Source organism: Myotis lucifugus, unplaced genomic scaffold, assembly GCF_000147115.1.
Source record: "Myotis lucifugus unplaced genomic scaffold, Myoluc2.0 scaffold_126, whole genome shotgun sequence".
Lineage (NCBI taxonomy): Eukaryota > Metazoa > Chordata > Mammalia > Chiroptera > Vespertilionidae > Myotis > Myotis lucifugus.
The window spans coordinates 3,629,889-3,642,576 of record NW_005871174.1 but is presented as its reverse complement, the minus strand read 5'-3'; the positions used below and the strand labels follow the sequence as shown (position 1 = coordinate 3,642,576).

General features: G+C 37.3%; 1 protein-coding gene across 1 annotated transcript in view; it reads right to left on the bottom strand.

Annotated features, from left to right (window-relative positions):
* The window catches only part of ZNHIT6 (zinc finger HIT-type containing 6), a 59,749-nt gene that overhangs the window by 44,932 nt on the left and 2,129 nt on the right, over positions 1–12,688 (bottom strand). The window contains exons 3-5 of the mRNA XM_006093918.3: positions 12,256–12,362; positions 12,085–12,170; positions 3,706–3,809 (exon numbers count right to left, since the gene is read on the bottom strand). Coding sequence (XP_006093980.1) covers positions 3,706–3,809; positions 12,085–12,170; positions 12,256–12,362 — 297 coding nt within the window. The remainder of the gene's footprint in view (positions 1–3,705; positions 3,810–12,084; positions 12,171–12,255; positions 12,363–12,688) is intronic.

The following is a 12,688-nucleotide window of genomic DNA, read 5'->3' as shown; positions in this document are numbered from 1 at the left end:
ATATAGTAAACTAGAGGCCTGTTGCACGAAAAGATTTGTGCAATAGGCTTTCCCTTCCCCTGGCTGCCGGCACTGGTTTTCCTCTGGCACCTGGGACCCAGGCCTTCGCAGCTCCGGCTGGAGCCGCCTTCAAGCCTTCACTGCCCCGCCCGGCCTCCCCGGCTGGGTCGAACACGGGGTGCCCGGGCGGGCCGGCCGATTGCTGCTGCACTGCCCGCCCGCCCCGGGTCAGGTTGCACACGGGACGCCCGCCGCCCCTGGTCGAAGATAGCAGGCCCTGATGGTGGCAGGGCAGGCGGGATGGCGCTGTCCCGCCCCACCGCCCCGGGTGGCAAATAGCAGGCCTGGATGGCGGCGGGGCAGGCGGGGTGGCGCTGTCCCACCCTGCCTGCAGTATGCAAATTAGCCGCCATCTTTGTTGGCGGTTAAATTGCATATCGCGCTGATTAGCCAATGGGAGGCGTAGCAAAGGTACGATCAATTACCATGTTTGTCTATTATTACATAGGATGTAATACAGTAAACTATATCCCCAGGATTTCAGATAAGGAAATATAGACCTTTAATTGTCACTGTATATTATTTACTAAGTATCAGGTACTACAGTATTATTTCATTCAATCCACTCAAAAACCCAGTAAATTTAATCTTACGCAAGATCACCTAATGTGCCAAATAGTAGAGGCAATATTTAAATACAGGTTTATCTGAGCCAAAGCCTTAACCACTTTTGAAAGTTGAAGAAAACATTGAAAATGAGTTTCTTCAAAACACAAGAGAGAACAGAGGTGAAAAAATTATTTTAAGAAATTTAGTATTTGTTGCTTCACTCCTTCCAACAAATAACATTATCATCATCTATAACCTTGGTCATTTTCATATGTATAGCTGAGAAAACACAGGTATCCCAAAGAAGGTACTTCTAAGTGGGGTTTTTTCCCTCTACCCTTAAAGGATAGGACTTTCATTATTTATCTTGTTACTTAAATACCACCTTTTAGCAATCAAAATGTTCTATAATCCTGATTTTGCCATGCTTTAAGTTCAGTAAGTATGTCTTCTGTATTCATCTAAATCAATGCTTCTCAAATAAGGGTGATTTTGCCCCTCTTCTGTGCCCCCACCTCAGGGGACACCTGGCAATGTTTGGAGATGTTTTTTGTTGTCACAACAAAGGGCGTGTGTGTGTGTGTATGTGTGTGTGTGTGTTTGTGGGTTTTTGCTACCAACATCTAGGTAGAGGCCAGGGATACTGCTAAACATCCCAAAATGCAGAAGACAGCCCTTCCACAATAAAGAATTCTCTGGCTCAAAACATCAACAGTGCCAAGATTTGTATCACTGATGAAAATGCTGAACAAGAATGAACAAAATATTGAGATTAAAGAGATTACCAAGATGATTAATGAGTAGTAAATATTCTTTAAGCTGGGAACTCCTGTTAATACTTTATTATTCATCCAACATCTGAAGTCAGACATTTTAAAATTCAGTTAGTAGAAAAACCATTTTCATTTAAAAATATAACAGGTCATTTAACAATGAACAAATGGAAAAATTCGGTCACAGAGATTAAAATTTTTTTTCCCCACTGAACTGACTCCCAAAATGATTTTACAAATGATAGATCATCTTAACTTAGCAGGCTGCATTAAAGTCTGTTACAATTAAATTTTAAGATATCACTCTGAAACTTGTGAACAAATATTCCATATCTCAGTAGCAATTAAATGAAATGAAATTAAAACAAAATATTATTTTAACCTTTAAAATGGGTAAAAAAAAAAATTTGTTTTTAATACTCACTTGAGGATATTTTTCCCATTGATTTTTAAGAGAGAGTGTGGAAGGGAGGGAGGAAGAAGGAAGGGAGAGAGGGAGAGAGAGAGAGAGAGAGAGAGAGAGAGAGAGAGAGAGAGAGAGAGAAACACTGGTTGCCTCCCACACACACCCCAACCAGGCCTGGGATCCAACGCTTCAACCACTGAGCCAAACTGGCCAGGTGGTAAAAGTGTTTTTAAAAAGAGACAACTCAGTAACTCAGTACTAGAAAGATATTTACACAGATATTCTCATATAGTATTACCAACGGAAATAAAAACTGGTTTAACCCTAACTTACTGCTAGCCCCACTTTATAGATGAGGAAATTGAGGCACAAGGCAACTAGGTGCATTAACTTAAGACCCATAGCTAGGAAAGGCTGATGAGAGAAATTTGAACTCAGGCAGACTGGTCTAGTTTGTGCTCTTAACCACTCCAATTTTACTATCTCTGTGTTTTACAGACTTTTTTTTTTTTTTTTTTTTACAATTATTTAACATGTATCAAAAACGGAAGGCAAAATTAAAGGATAAACAGACTGATAAAAATGTTCAAATGTATGTAACAGAGCAAGAGGAGATATAAATAGGCACATCTGAAAAGAAATAAAAATTTAAGAGATCAGCCTCTCTAATGATCAGATAGACAAAAAAGTTTAAATATTCAATTAAAGTACAATACAACTAAGATATGTACTCTGATACTATTTTTGATGAAGGTACAAAGTGGTACATTTTTAGGGAAAACAACTTGGAGTTTCTCTAAAAAGTTTAAACCCATGTAGTCTCTGACCTAGTAATTCTGCTTTCTAGGAACTAATCCTACAGAAAAAGTCACATAAGCACCGAAAATAATCTATTCAATGATATTTATTACAACATTATTTATAACAATTACAAACTAGAAATAAGCTAAATGTGCATAAATATGGGAATAATTAAATTATTATACAGTAGTCATAGTTGGAACAGACAACTTAAAAATAATGAGGCAGATTTGCATTAACAAGAAAAGCAGTCTATACTATATTTACAAAAGGAAAAAGACTAGCTAGAGAAAAATAAAAAGTGTGTGCCTTTATTTTTGTGAATGCACAAACCAGTCACCTTAAATTGCAAACAAATTATGTCAATTTCCAGACATTTTAGTTTCAAAATGTACAAAGGAATCATCTCACATTTAATAAATAGAAGGCATTACTTTACTTCTGGAAGCCAACCAGGAAAAAGGAAAACCACCTTTACAAATATTTATGACTTGAAACATACAAAAAAAAATAAAACATGTTGAAAAGGTAGAAGGTTTAAATAATAATCTGATGGTCTGTCTTTTAAATTTATGGAGTAGTAAAATTGGAAGGAATCTTAGATTTTACTTAGTACAACCCCCACATCTTACAGATGAGGCCTAGAAAAAGGAAGTAATTTGTACAAGTTCTTACACATACTAAGAGACTGAAGAAGGGACTCAGTTTTTTTTGTTTTTACTCTAAATCCAGAATCTTGACTTTTGAAAGGTATTACCCAATAATTTAGTGGGCTAATTATAATATCCTGAAATCCTTACAGTACTCTGTCTATTGGGGCCTTTTTGATCTAGCACTTTCAGAAAGCAGCAAACTAATCTCTGTTGTATTACCTGTATTCACATTCACTGCAGAGTAAAAGTTTCCCAAGTCTTTTTCTTTCTCATCACTGGCTCTCAAATGAAATCTTAAGTTTCTAAATGCTTATTTTCAATTTGTATAGTCATCTTTTCATAGACCAATAACAAACAGCTCAAAGACCACACTACTGGTATCTCTATATCAAACTAAACCTTAAAAAATGTTCCTGATAAAATCAGAACACCAGATAGACTAAGGAAGAAGTTAGAAACTTACTTCTTATCGAAAAATGTTGAATTTTCTTTCCTCTTGGTGAACCCATTGGGTAGAAGTTTTAAGTTGATACCTTGCCTTCGAGCACGATTTTTTATAAAGCACATCTAACAACAACAAATGAAGACAAATTAATTTTAAAATTCCTTAAATTTCAAAAGTGAATAAAATAACGTTTAAAATATGTTAGTTAAGATTTATTGAATGCTTATATTTTACCAACTGCTAAGCAATATTGTTGTTTAATACTCACAATACTATGAGGTAGGTACTACCATTACCCCCATTTTAGCAGTGAGAATTCATAAGATGCCAACATTATACAACTTTTTTTAAAAAAACCACATTTTGCCGAAACCGGTTTGGCTCGGTGGATAGAGCGTCGGCCTGCGGACTGAAAGGTCCCAGGTTCTATTGCGGTCAAGGGCATGTACCTGGGTTGCGGGCACATCCCCAGTGGGAGATGTGCAGGAGGCAGCTGATCGATGTTTCTCTCCCATCGATGCTTCTGACTATCTATCTCTCTCCCTTCCTCTCTGTAAAAAATCAATAAAATATATTTAAAAAAAAAAACACACAAAAAAAAACACCACATTTTATTTTTTTAATTCTCATCCAAGGACATTTTTCCATTGATTTTTTAGAGTGGAAGAGAGAGGGAAAGACAGAGAGAAATAGCAGATGTGAGAGAAACACATCCATTGGTTGCCTCCTGCACATGTCTGACCAGGGTCTGGGGCAAGGAGGAGCCTGCAACCATGGTATGTGCCCTTGATTGGAATCAAACTCAGGACCCTTTGGTCCACAGGCCGACGCTGTAGCCACGGAACGAAACTGGCTAGGGCTATACAACTATTTCTGAGAGAGCCTGTATTCAAACCCAGGTCTGCGTAATTCCAGAGCCTGTGCTTTTACCCATACACTCTATAAGCCAAGAGAAGGATTAAAAAACCAAAAAAAAGACATTTGACAATCATAGGTGTTACCTATATAGTTCTTTCTCTTTTACTGATTTTTTGTTGTTAATCCTCACCTGATTAGATAAAGTGATTTGGTAAACAAGGTAGTGGGAAACACTCAATAGGTACACCAAAAAAAATTTTTTTAATGAGGATAGTTTAATGGACCTGTGGGATAACATCAAGGGTAACAACATTCACATCATAGACATATCAGAAGGAAAAGAGAGAGCAAGGGATTAAAAACCTATTAGATGAAATAATGGATGAAAACTTCTCTATCTTGGCAAGGAAATAGACATATAAGTCCAGGAAGTGCAGACAGTCCCAAACAAGACAAAATTAAAGAGGCCCACACCAAGAAACATCATAATTAAAATCCAAAAGGCTAAAGGAAAAAAAAAAATCTTAAAGGCAGCAAGAGAAAAGCAATTAGTTACCTAAAAGGGAGCTCCCGTAAGACTGTCAGCTGATTTCTCAACAGAAACTTTGCAGGCCAAAAGACACTGGCACAAAATATTCAAAGTAACGAAAAGCAAGGATTTACAACCAATATTACTCTACCCAGCAAAGTAATAATTTAAAATGGAAAGAGATAAAGAGCTTCCCAGATTAAAAGAAAAAAAAAACTAAATGAGTTCATCACCACGAAACCATACAACAAAACAAATTTTAAAGGGACTTCTTTAAGAAGAAAAAGATTTTAAAAAATGAGTAATAAAATGATGGTAATATATTCCTATCAATAATTAACTTTAAATGTAAATGGTTACATGCTTTAATCAAAAGACATGAGGTGGCTGAATGGATAAGAAAAAAAAAACTATACATATGCTGCCTTTAGAGACCCACTTCAGATCAAAAGACACAAAAACTGAAAGTAAAGGAATGGAAAATAATATCTCATGCAAATGGAAACAAAGAAAAAAAGAAAAAGAAACAAAGAAAAAGTCTATAAGACAAAATAGACTTTAAAACAAAGGCCATATATAACAAGGGACCAAGAAGGGCCCAGCAATGCCACTTCTGGGTATTTAACCAAAGAAAGCCAAAACACTAATTTGAAAAGACAAATACATCCCTATATTCACTGCAACATTTATAATAACCAAGATATGGAAGCAACCTAAGTGTCCATCAATTGACAACTGGTAAAGAAGCTGTGGTGCATATATACAACGAAATATTACTCAGCCATAAAAGAGTGAAATCTTGCCATTTATGACAACTTGGGTGGACCTAGAGGGTATTATGCTAAGTTATATAAGTTAGAGAAAGACAAATACCATATGATTTCAAACATATGTGTAATCTGAAAAACAAAATAAACAAACAAAAAAACAGAAACAAACTTACAGATACAGAGAACAAACTGTTGGTTGCGAGGTGGGAGGGGGTGTTGGGGAGCTGGGTGATAAAGGTGAAGGGATTAAGTACAAATTGGCAGTTACAAAATGGTCATGGGAGGTAAAGTACAGCATAGGAAATATAAAAAAAAACATTGTAATAAGTCTATAACTATGTTGTCGGGGGGTGCTAGACTTATCAGGGGGATCACTTCATAAATTATATAAAAGTCTAACCACTATGCTGTACATCTGAAACTAATATAATATTGACTGTCACCTGGAATTAAAAAATAAGAAATATTTTAAAAAATATATAGGCAATTTTATCAAAATGTAAATGAACTTAGTGATTCAGTTAAAAGTTACAGTTGTCAAACTATAGAAAACCATGGTACTTAGAAAAGACATAACCAGAACATAAGGATACTATAGTAAAAGTAAGGGGAAAATAATCACACTATGCAATCCAAGCAAAGGACTGTTTCCTGAGATATACATCTAATAATTTAGCCTTCAAGTACTAACTGACCATAAGGGGAAACAAACAAATCCTTTTGATTTTATCTATTGGGAAATGTTAACCTACCTCTCTCTGGAACTGATTAAAAAAAATCTGTATCGTTATAAACAATTTGAACAATATAACTAATAAATCTAACCTAAAAGAAATATGTAGACTATATATTCAGCAATTGCAGAATACTTTTTATTTTTCAAGCAAACAGAACATTATAAAACATATCCACATGCTGGGTCATAAACACACATCTTAAATGGACAAATTCTTAGAAAAATGTAATACATTAACAATGACTCAAAAAGAGAGAAAACCTGACCAGTCCCATAAATAATAAAGAACATACCTCACTGGCTCAAACTCTAAGCACATATTAGTTCATTAATAAATTTTACCAAATTCCCAAGAAAAAAATAATTCTAGTAATTAAGTCCAATAATCCAATGAATCAAAAATCAAAATGAAAACATTCCCAAATAATTTTATGAAACTAGAATCATATAGATATGGAAACCTAAGGAAATACTAAAATGGAAAATTAGAGGTCAATCTTACTCATGAACAGAAATACAAAATTAATGAATGAATAATGTGTACACACACATATAAGACAAATGAATTCTGCAAAGTATAAAAGCATGCTTTGTTAAGATAATAACTCCTTGTAAGTTTAGCTTAAAATAGAAAACCAATTAAAGGTTTATGAAAAAATCTTTTAGCAAAGTAGGAATTCTTTAATGTAAATATAAAATTATTCTACAAAATTTAAAAGCAAACATCATGTTAAAATCTTGAAAGTTTTTTCTTTATGGTCAGGAGTTACAAAACAACCATGTACAGAACAATTAACATAGTGGGCCTGAGACTGTAATCCTTAAAAGGTTCTGCTTATAAGGTTGACCCTTGGCTGGTGTCTGGGAATTTGACTTATTAGTAAACTAGAGGCCTGGTGCACGAAATTCGTGAAGGAGGTGGGGGGAGATGGGGTGTCCCTCAGCCCAGCCTGCTTCCTCTTGCAATCTGGGACCCCTCGGGTAGGGTCTCTAGGCCTACCCAGCAATCAGGGCCTATCGGGGCTTTCCTTCCCCCAGCTGCCGGCCCTGCCCCTGCCGCTGCCACTGCTTGACATCTCTGTGGTGCTGCCCCCCCCCCCCCCCCCCCCGTCACCTCCCTCTGTGGGCAACAGGCGTAGGGTGTGATTGCTTGGCTGGCCTGGGCCTCCCACTGCGGGGCGATCGCTGGTCGGCCCCGCACACCCACCCCAGTGTCGCTGTCCTGTGGCCTGGGCCTCCCTCTGTGGGGTGATCAATCGCGGGGCCCCCAGATCGATCGCCCCACAGAAGGAGGCCCTGCACACCCGCCACAGCGCTGCCAGCCGGGCCTCCCTCTGTGGCCGTGGGCCAGGTTGCCTGGGCCTCCCTCTGCAGGGTGATCGATCATGGGGCTCCGAGATCAATGGCTCCGCAGAGGGAGGCCCTGCCACCCACCGCAGTGCCACCAGCCGGGTAACCTGGGCCTCCCTCTGCGGGGCGATTGTGGGGCGATGGCAGGGACCCCCGACCAATCGCATCGCACCCGCCTTGGCTGGCCTGGCAACAGTGCATGTCATAGCATGGTCGTCCAGAAATTCATCCAGATGGTCATTCTACTGTTCAGTCGATTTGCATATTACGCTTTTATTATTATAGATGGTTCCCTAAACTGATATAAAACTTTTCTAAATGATAAAAATGGTTCACTGTGCCCAAATTGTTTGTATAAACAATGTGGATTATTTGCTTTCCTTCTGGGAGTCTGGGATTTGGTACAAGCTGGGCAGAGGGTGCTTCTGCAACCAGCTCCCAATAAAAACCTTGCACAGTGAGTCTCTAATGGTGTTCCCTGGTAGACAATACTTCACATGTGTTATCACAGCTCACTGCCAAAGGAATTAACTATGTACTGTGTGACTCCAATGGCAGAGGATTCTTGGACGCTTGTATTTGAATTACTCCAGACTACCTCAAATGCTTTTACATTTTGCTGATTTTACTCTGTACCCTTTCACTGTACTAATATAGCCATGAGTACAACTATATGTGGAGTCCTGTGAATCCTTCTAGCAAAATCCTTCTATCAAGCTAAGGGTAAACTTGGGACTTGCAACATAAATATCTCCTGTTGTCACTAGTATCTGACATTGAATTGGAAGTCCTAGCTTTTTCAATAAGGAGAGAGAGAGAGAGAAAAGGAAAGGGAGGGAGAGAGAGAAGGTAGGGAGGGAGGGAGAGTGAGAGAGACAGAGATCAAAATATTAAGGATAAAAAGAAATTGTGATGAATTATTTACAGAAAAAAAACCCTAAAGAATTTATAGATAAGGTACTGGGATAGATTATAATATGATTGCTCACTATAAAATAAACAATAACAAAAAATCATTCATAAGTACCAGCAAAGAGATAATAAAATTAAAATGCTATTTAAATTAGCATGAAAAAGTTGTGCCCAAGAATAAATCTAACAAGAAATGTGCAAGACCCCTACTGAGAAAATTAGAGAGATATTAAAGAAGGCACAAATAAATGCAGAGATACAACACAACCAAGGGTTTAAAGATTCAATGTTAAAAAGATGTCTCATCACTTAAGTTAGTCTATAAAATAAATGGAACCCCAATCAAAATGCTCAGGTTGGGGCAGAAAGAACTATAGAACCAACAGGCTAATTTTTCCAATTTATAGAGAATTACAAAGAATACAGCAATACTCTAGAAAATGAACAAAGAGGGAGGAGTTACTCTATCAGATAGCAAGTTTCAATAAAAACAAATAAACAAAAAATTACAACAACAAAAAACACACACTGTTACAATAATTGGTGTGGATAGACAAGTGGAACAGACAGCCAGAAACTGACCCAAGCAAATATGGATGCTTGATATATGACAAATATGGTCTTGCAGAGCAATAATGAAAAGATGAACTCTTCAATAAATGGTGCTAGAAAAAGTGGATTATCCATATGGAAAATTAAATGGGACCTCCACTCCCCATGTTACATAAAAATTAATTCCAGGTAGTGTACAGATATAAATGTGAGATGCAACACTAAAAGCTTTTAGAAAATAACTATGGGAGAACAACTTATAACTTCCAGGTAGGTAAGCATTTCTTTTATAAACACATAAAACTAACTGTGAACGAAACATGATCAATTTGACTACATTAACATCAACAACATTTATTCACCACAAGACACTATAGAGTGAAAAAAACCCAAAAACCAAAGTATGGAATAATATATTTATAGCACAGACAACCAAGCATCCAAGAAATACCAGCATCCAAGAAATACAAAGAATTCCTAAAAACCAGTAAGAAGAAAGCTGATCAACGAAAAGATGAGCAAAAGCCTTAAACAGGCATTCCACAAAAGAGAAAATCCAAATGGCCAATGAAATATTTGAAAGGTGTTCAATCTCATTAGGAATCAGAGAACTGCAAATTAAAAACCACAATAAGATTATGCAGCCATCTAATGGACAAATTTTTTTAAAAATACATTTTTATTGATTTTGGAGAGGAAGAGAGAGGGAGAAAGAGATAGAAACATCAATGATGAGAATCATTGATCGGCTGCTTTCTGCACACCCCAGACTGAGGATCGAGCCCGCAACCCAAGTATGTGTTCTGACTGGAATCAAACCCTGATCTCCTGTCACAGGTCGACACTCAACCACTTAGCCACACCAGCTGGGCGACAAAATTTTTAAACTTTGAGCACATCAAATATTGGACAGGATGTGACAATAGGGACATTTACACTCTACTGGGAGCTGGTATAACCACTTTGGAAAATGTTTTGGTAACACCTAGTCAAACTGAAGAAATGTACACCCCACAACAAAGCAATTCCACTCCCAGATATAAACCCCAGAAAAACATGTGCACATGCAAACTACAATTCACAAACAAATTGTTCATAGTAGCATTGTTTCTAATTTTTGTCTTTTGTCATTACAGAAAACTCAAAGTCTACCAAAAAAAGAATGGATAAATTGTGGTACAGTCTTAAACTAGAAAACTATTCAGAAATAACAATGGATTAGAGAAGGGCACAAGGGGGAGCAGGGAACTTTTGAGAAGCAGGTGAATGTTCTAATTTTAGACTTGAATGGTAATTAGATGGATGTTAACTTTATAATTAGTCATTAAACAGTGTATTTCGTTTATGCTTTTTTATGTGCATGCCATACTTCACAATAAAAAGAAAAAAATTAAAGAGTAATTTATCTTTTAAGTAGAACTCTAATTAAGCTTAAGGAAAAAAGTTGATGCACGATAATCTTTCTTTCAGATACATGTAATGTCATGTCTGTACTAAAAACACCAATAAAACGTGTTTAAAAGGTATTAAAATTCTGCAACTTCAATATTAAAATAGTGTCTGAAAAAATGAGCATAATTCCATGACATGATTTAATATCATTAAAGAATTTCTGGAACAATAGCAGTTGCAAAATATTTCAAACATGTAAGCTTTAATTTTGAATAGTGCTCAATGAATGAAAAAAGGATGAACCCTGGCTGGTGCGCTCAGCTGGTTAGAGCATCATCCCATACACCAACAGGTCTTAGGTTGGATTCCCAGTCAGGACACATACCTAGGTTTTGGGTTTGGTCCTTAGTTGGGGCACATATGAGGCAACAAATCGATGTTTCTCATTTTCTCTCTCTTCCTCCCTCTATCTAAAATCCATAAATCCTCGGATGAGGATTTAAAAAAAGGAATGAAAGAGTATGAAAATTATGTGTATTGAAATAGCAAGTCCTATTAGCTATTCCTTTAAATCCATAATCTAATTGCTTCCTAATAATTCTAATAGCATAGCATTATCATCCCGTATCTGAAGCAACTGCCTTTAAACTGGTCTCGCTGCTTCCAATCTCCCACTCTTACCAGCTAAAGTCCATTTTCCAGACAGCAGTAAGAGTGATCTTTCTAAAAGCAAACACTCTCAGAACCTTCCTATGCCTTCTAGCTTCACTCAGAATAAACTAGAACGAAAATTCAACATTCTCACTTCAGTCGCTTTGCCCTTATTTCAATTCTTCAAACACACCAGCCTTGTTCCTGACTATCTTTACTTTTGTCTCTACCTGGTATAGTCTTCCTTCAAATGTTCACAAGACTGCCTCTTTCTCATCATTCAGATCACCGCTTAAATGTCATCTCTAAAAGCAGCTTCTCCTGACCCCTGTTTCAAAAATAGTACCCTCACAACCTCTTCCCAACAAACAGTATTCTCATTTTCTTTAACCTCCTGTGCCTTCTTTATTTTCCACATGCACTTAATTCCACCTGAAATTAAATATTTTTTTCTACTCAACTTGTGTCTCCCCTTACAATACAAGTTCCATGAGGTGAAGGCCTTTGTTTTGGTCAGTGCTGTATCCCTAGTAACTGGAATAGACTTCAGACCATAGTGGCCACCTAATACATTTTGTTGAGTGAAAAAAATGAATCTAATTAATTAAAAGGAATTCTAACTGGAAAAGATTAGAAGAAATACTTACATGTTTATTGCTTAATGATCTTTTCAATAAAGCATCTCTGGAAATATGGTCTGCTGTTCTTGCCACATCTTCCAAAAATCGATAATCTAAAAATTTCAAAACAGAAAAATAAACAAACGGCATATAGCAATGGCCAGGAAGCATCAATCTGCTACGCATAAGATGGCTTACCACTTAGGAGATCCATTTCAGTAAACTGTTGTAATGAAACATAGGCAGTTTTATCTCGAACTCCATTACATGTCAGTTCTGCTTTGTGTTTCTTTACACAGGGCAAACTAAAGAGAAAAGAGGAGGCACTTTTATATTTTGAAGTAACAATGGTACAGATAGAGATAATAAGGTAGGAAATTATCTATAACAATAAAAGGGTAATATGCTAATGAGACCAGAGGTCTTCCAGACATCCTTCCTGACAAAGCTGGGGCCAGAGGGAAGCTAGCCCGGGTCCGGGAGCCTGCAGGTGGCCCCGAGGGAAGCCAGCCTGGGTCCCGGGTGCCTGCGGGCAGCCAGAGGAGGGAAGCCGGTGCCGGCAGCCAGGGGAAGGAAGGCCTACCCTTGCACGAATTTTCATGCATCAGGCCTCTAATATATATATAGAGAG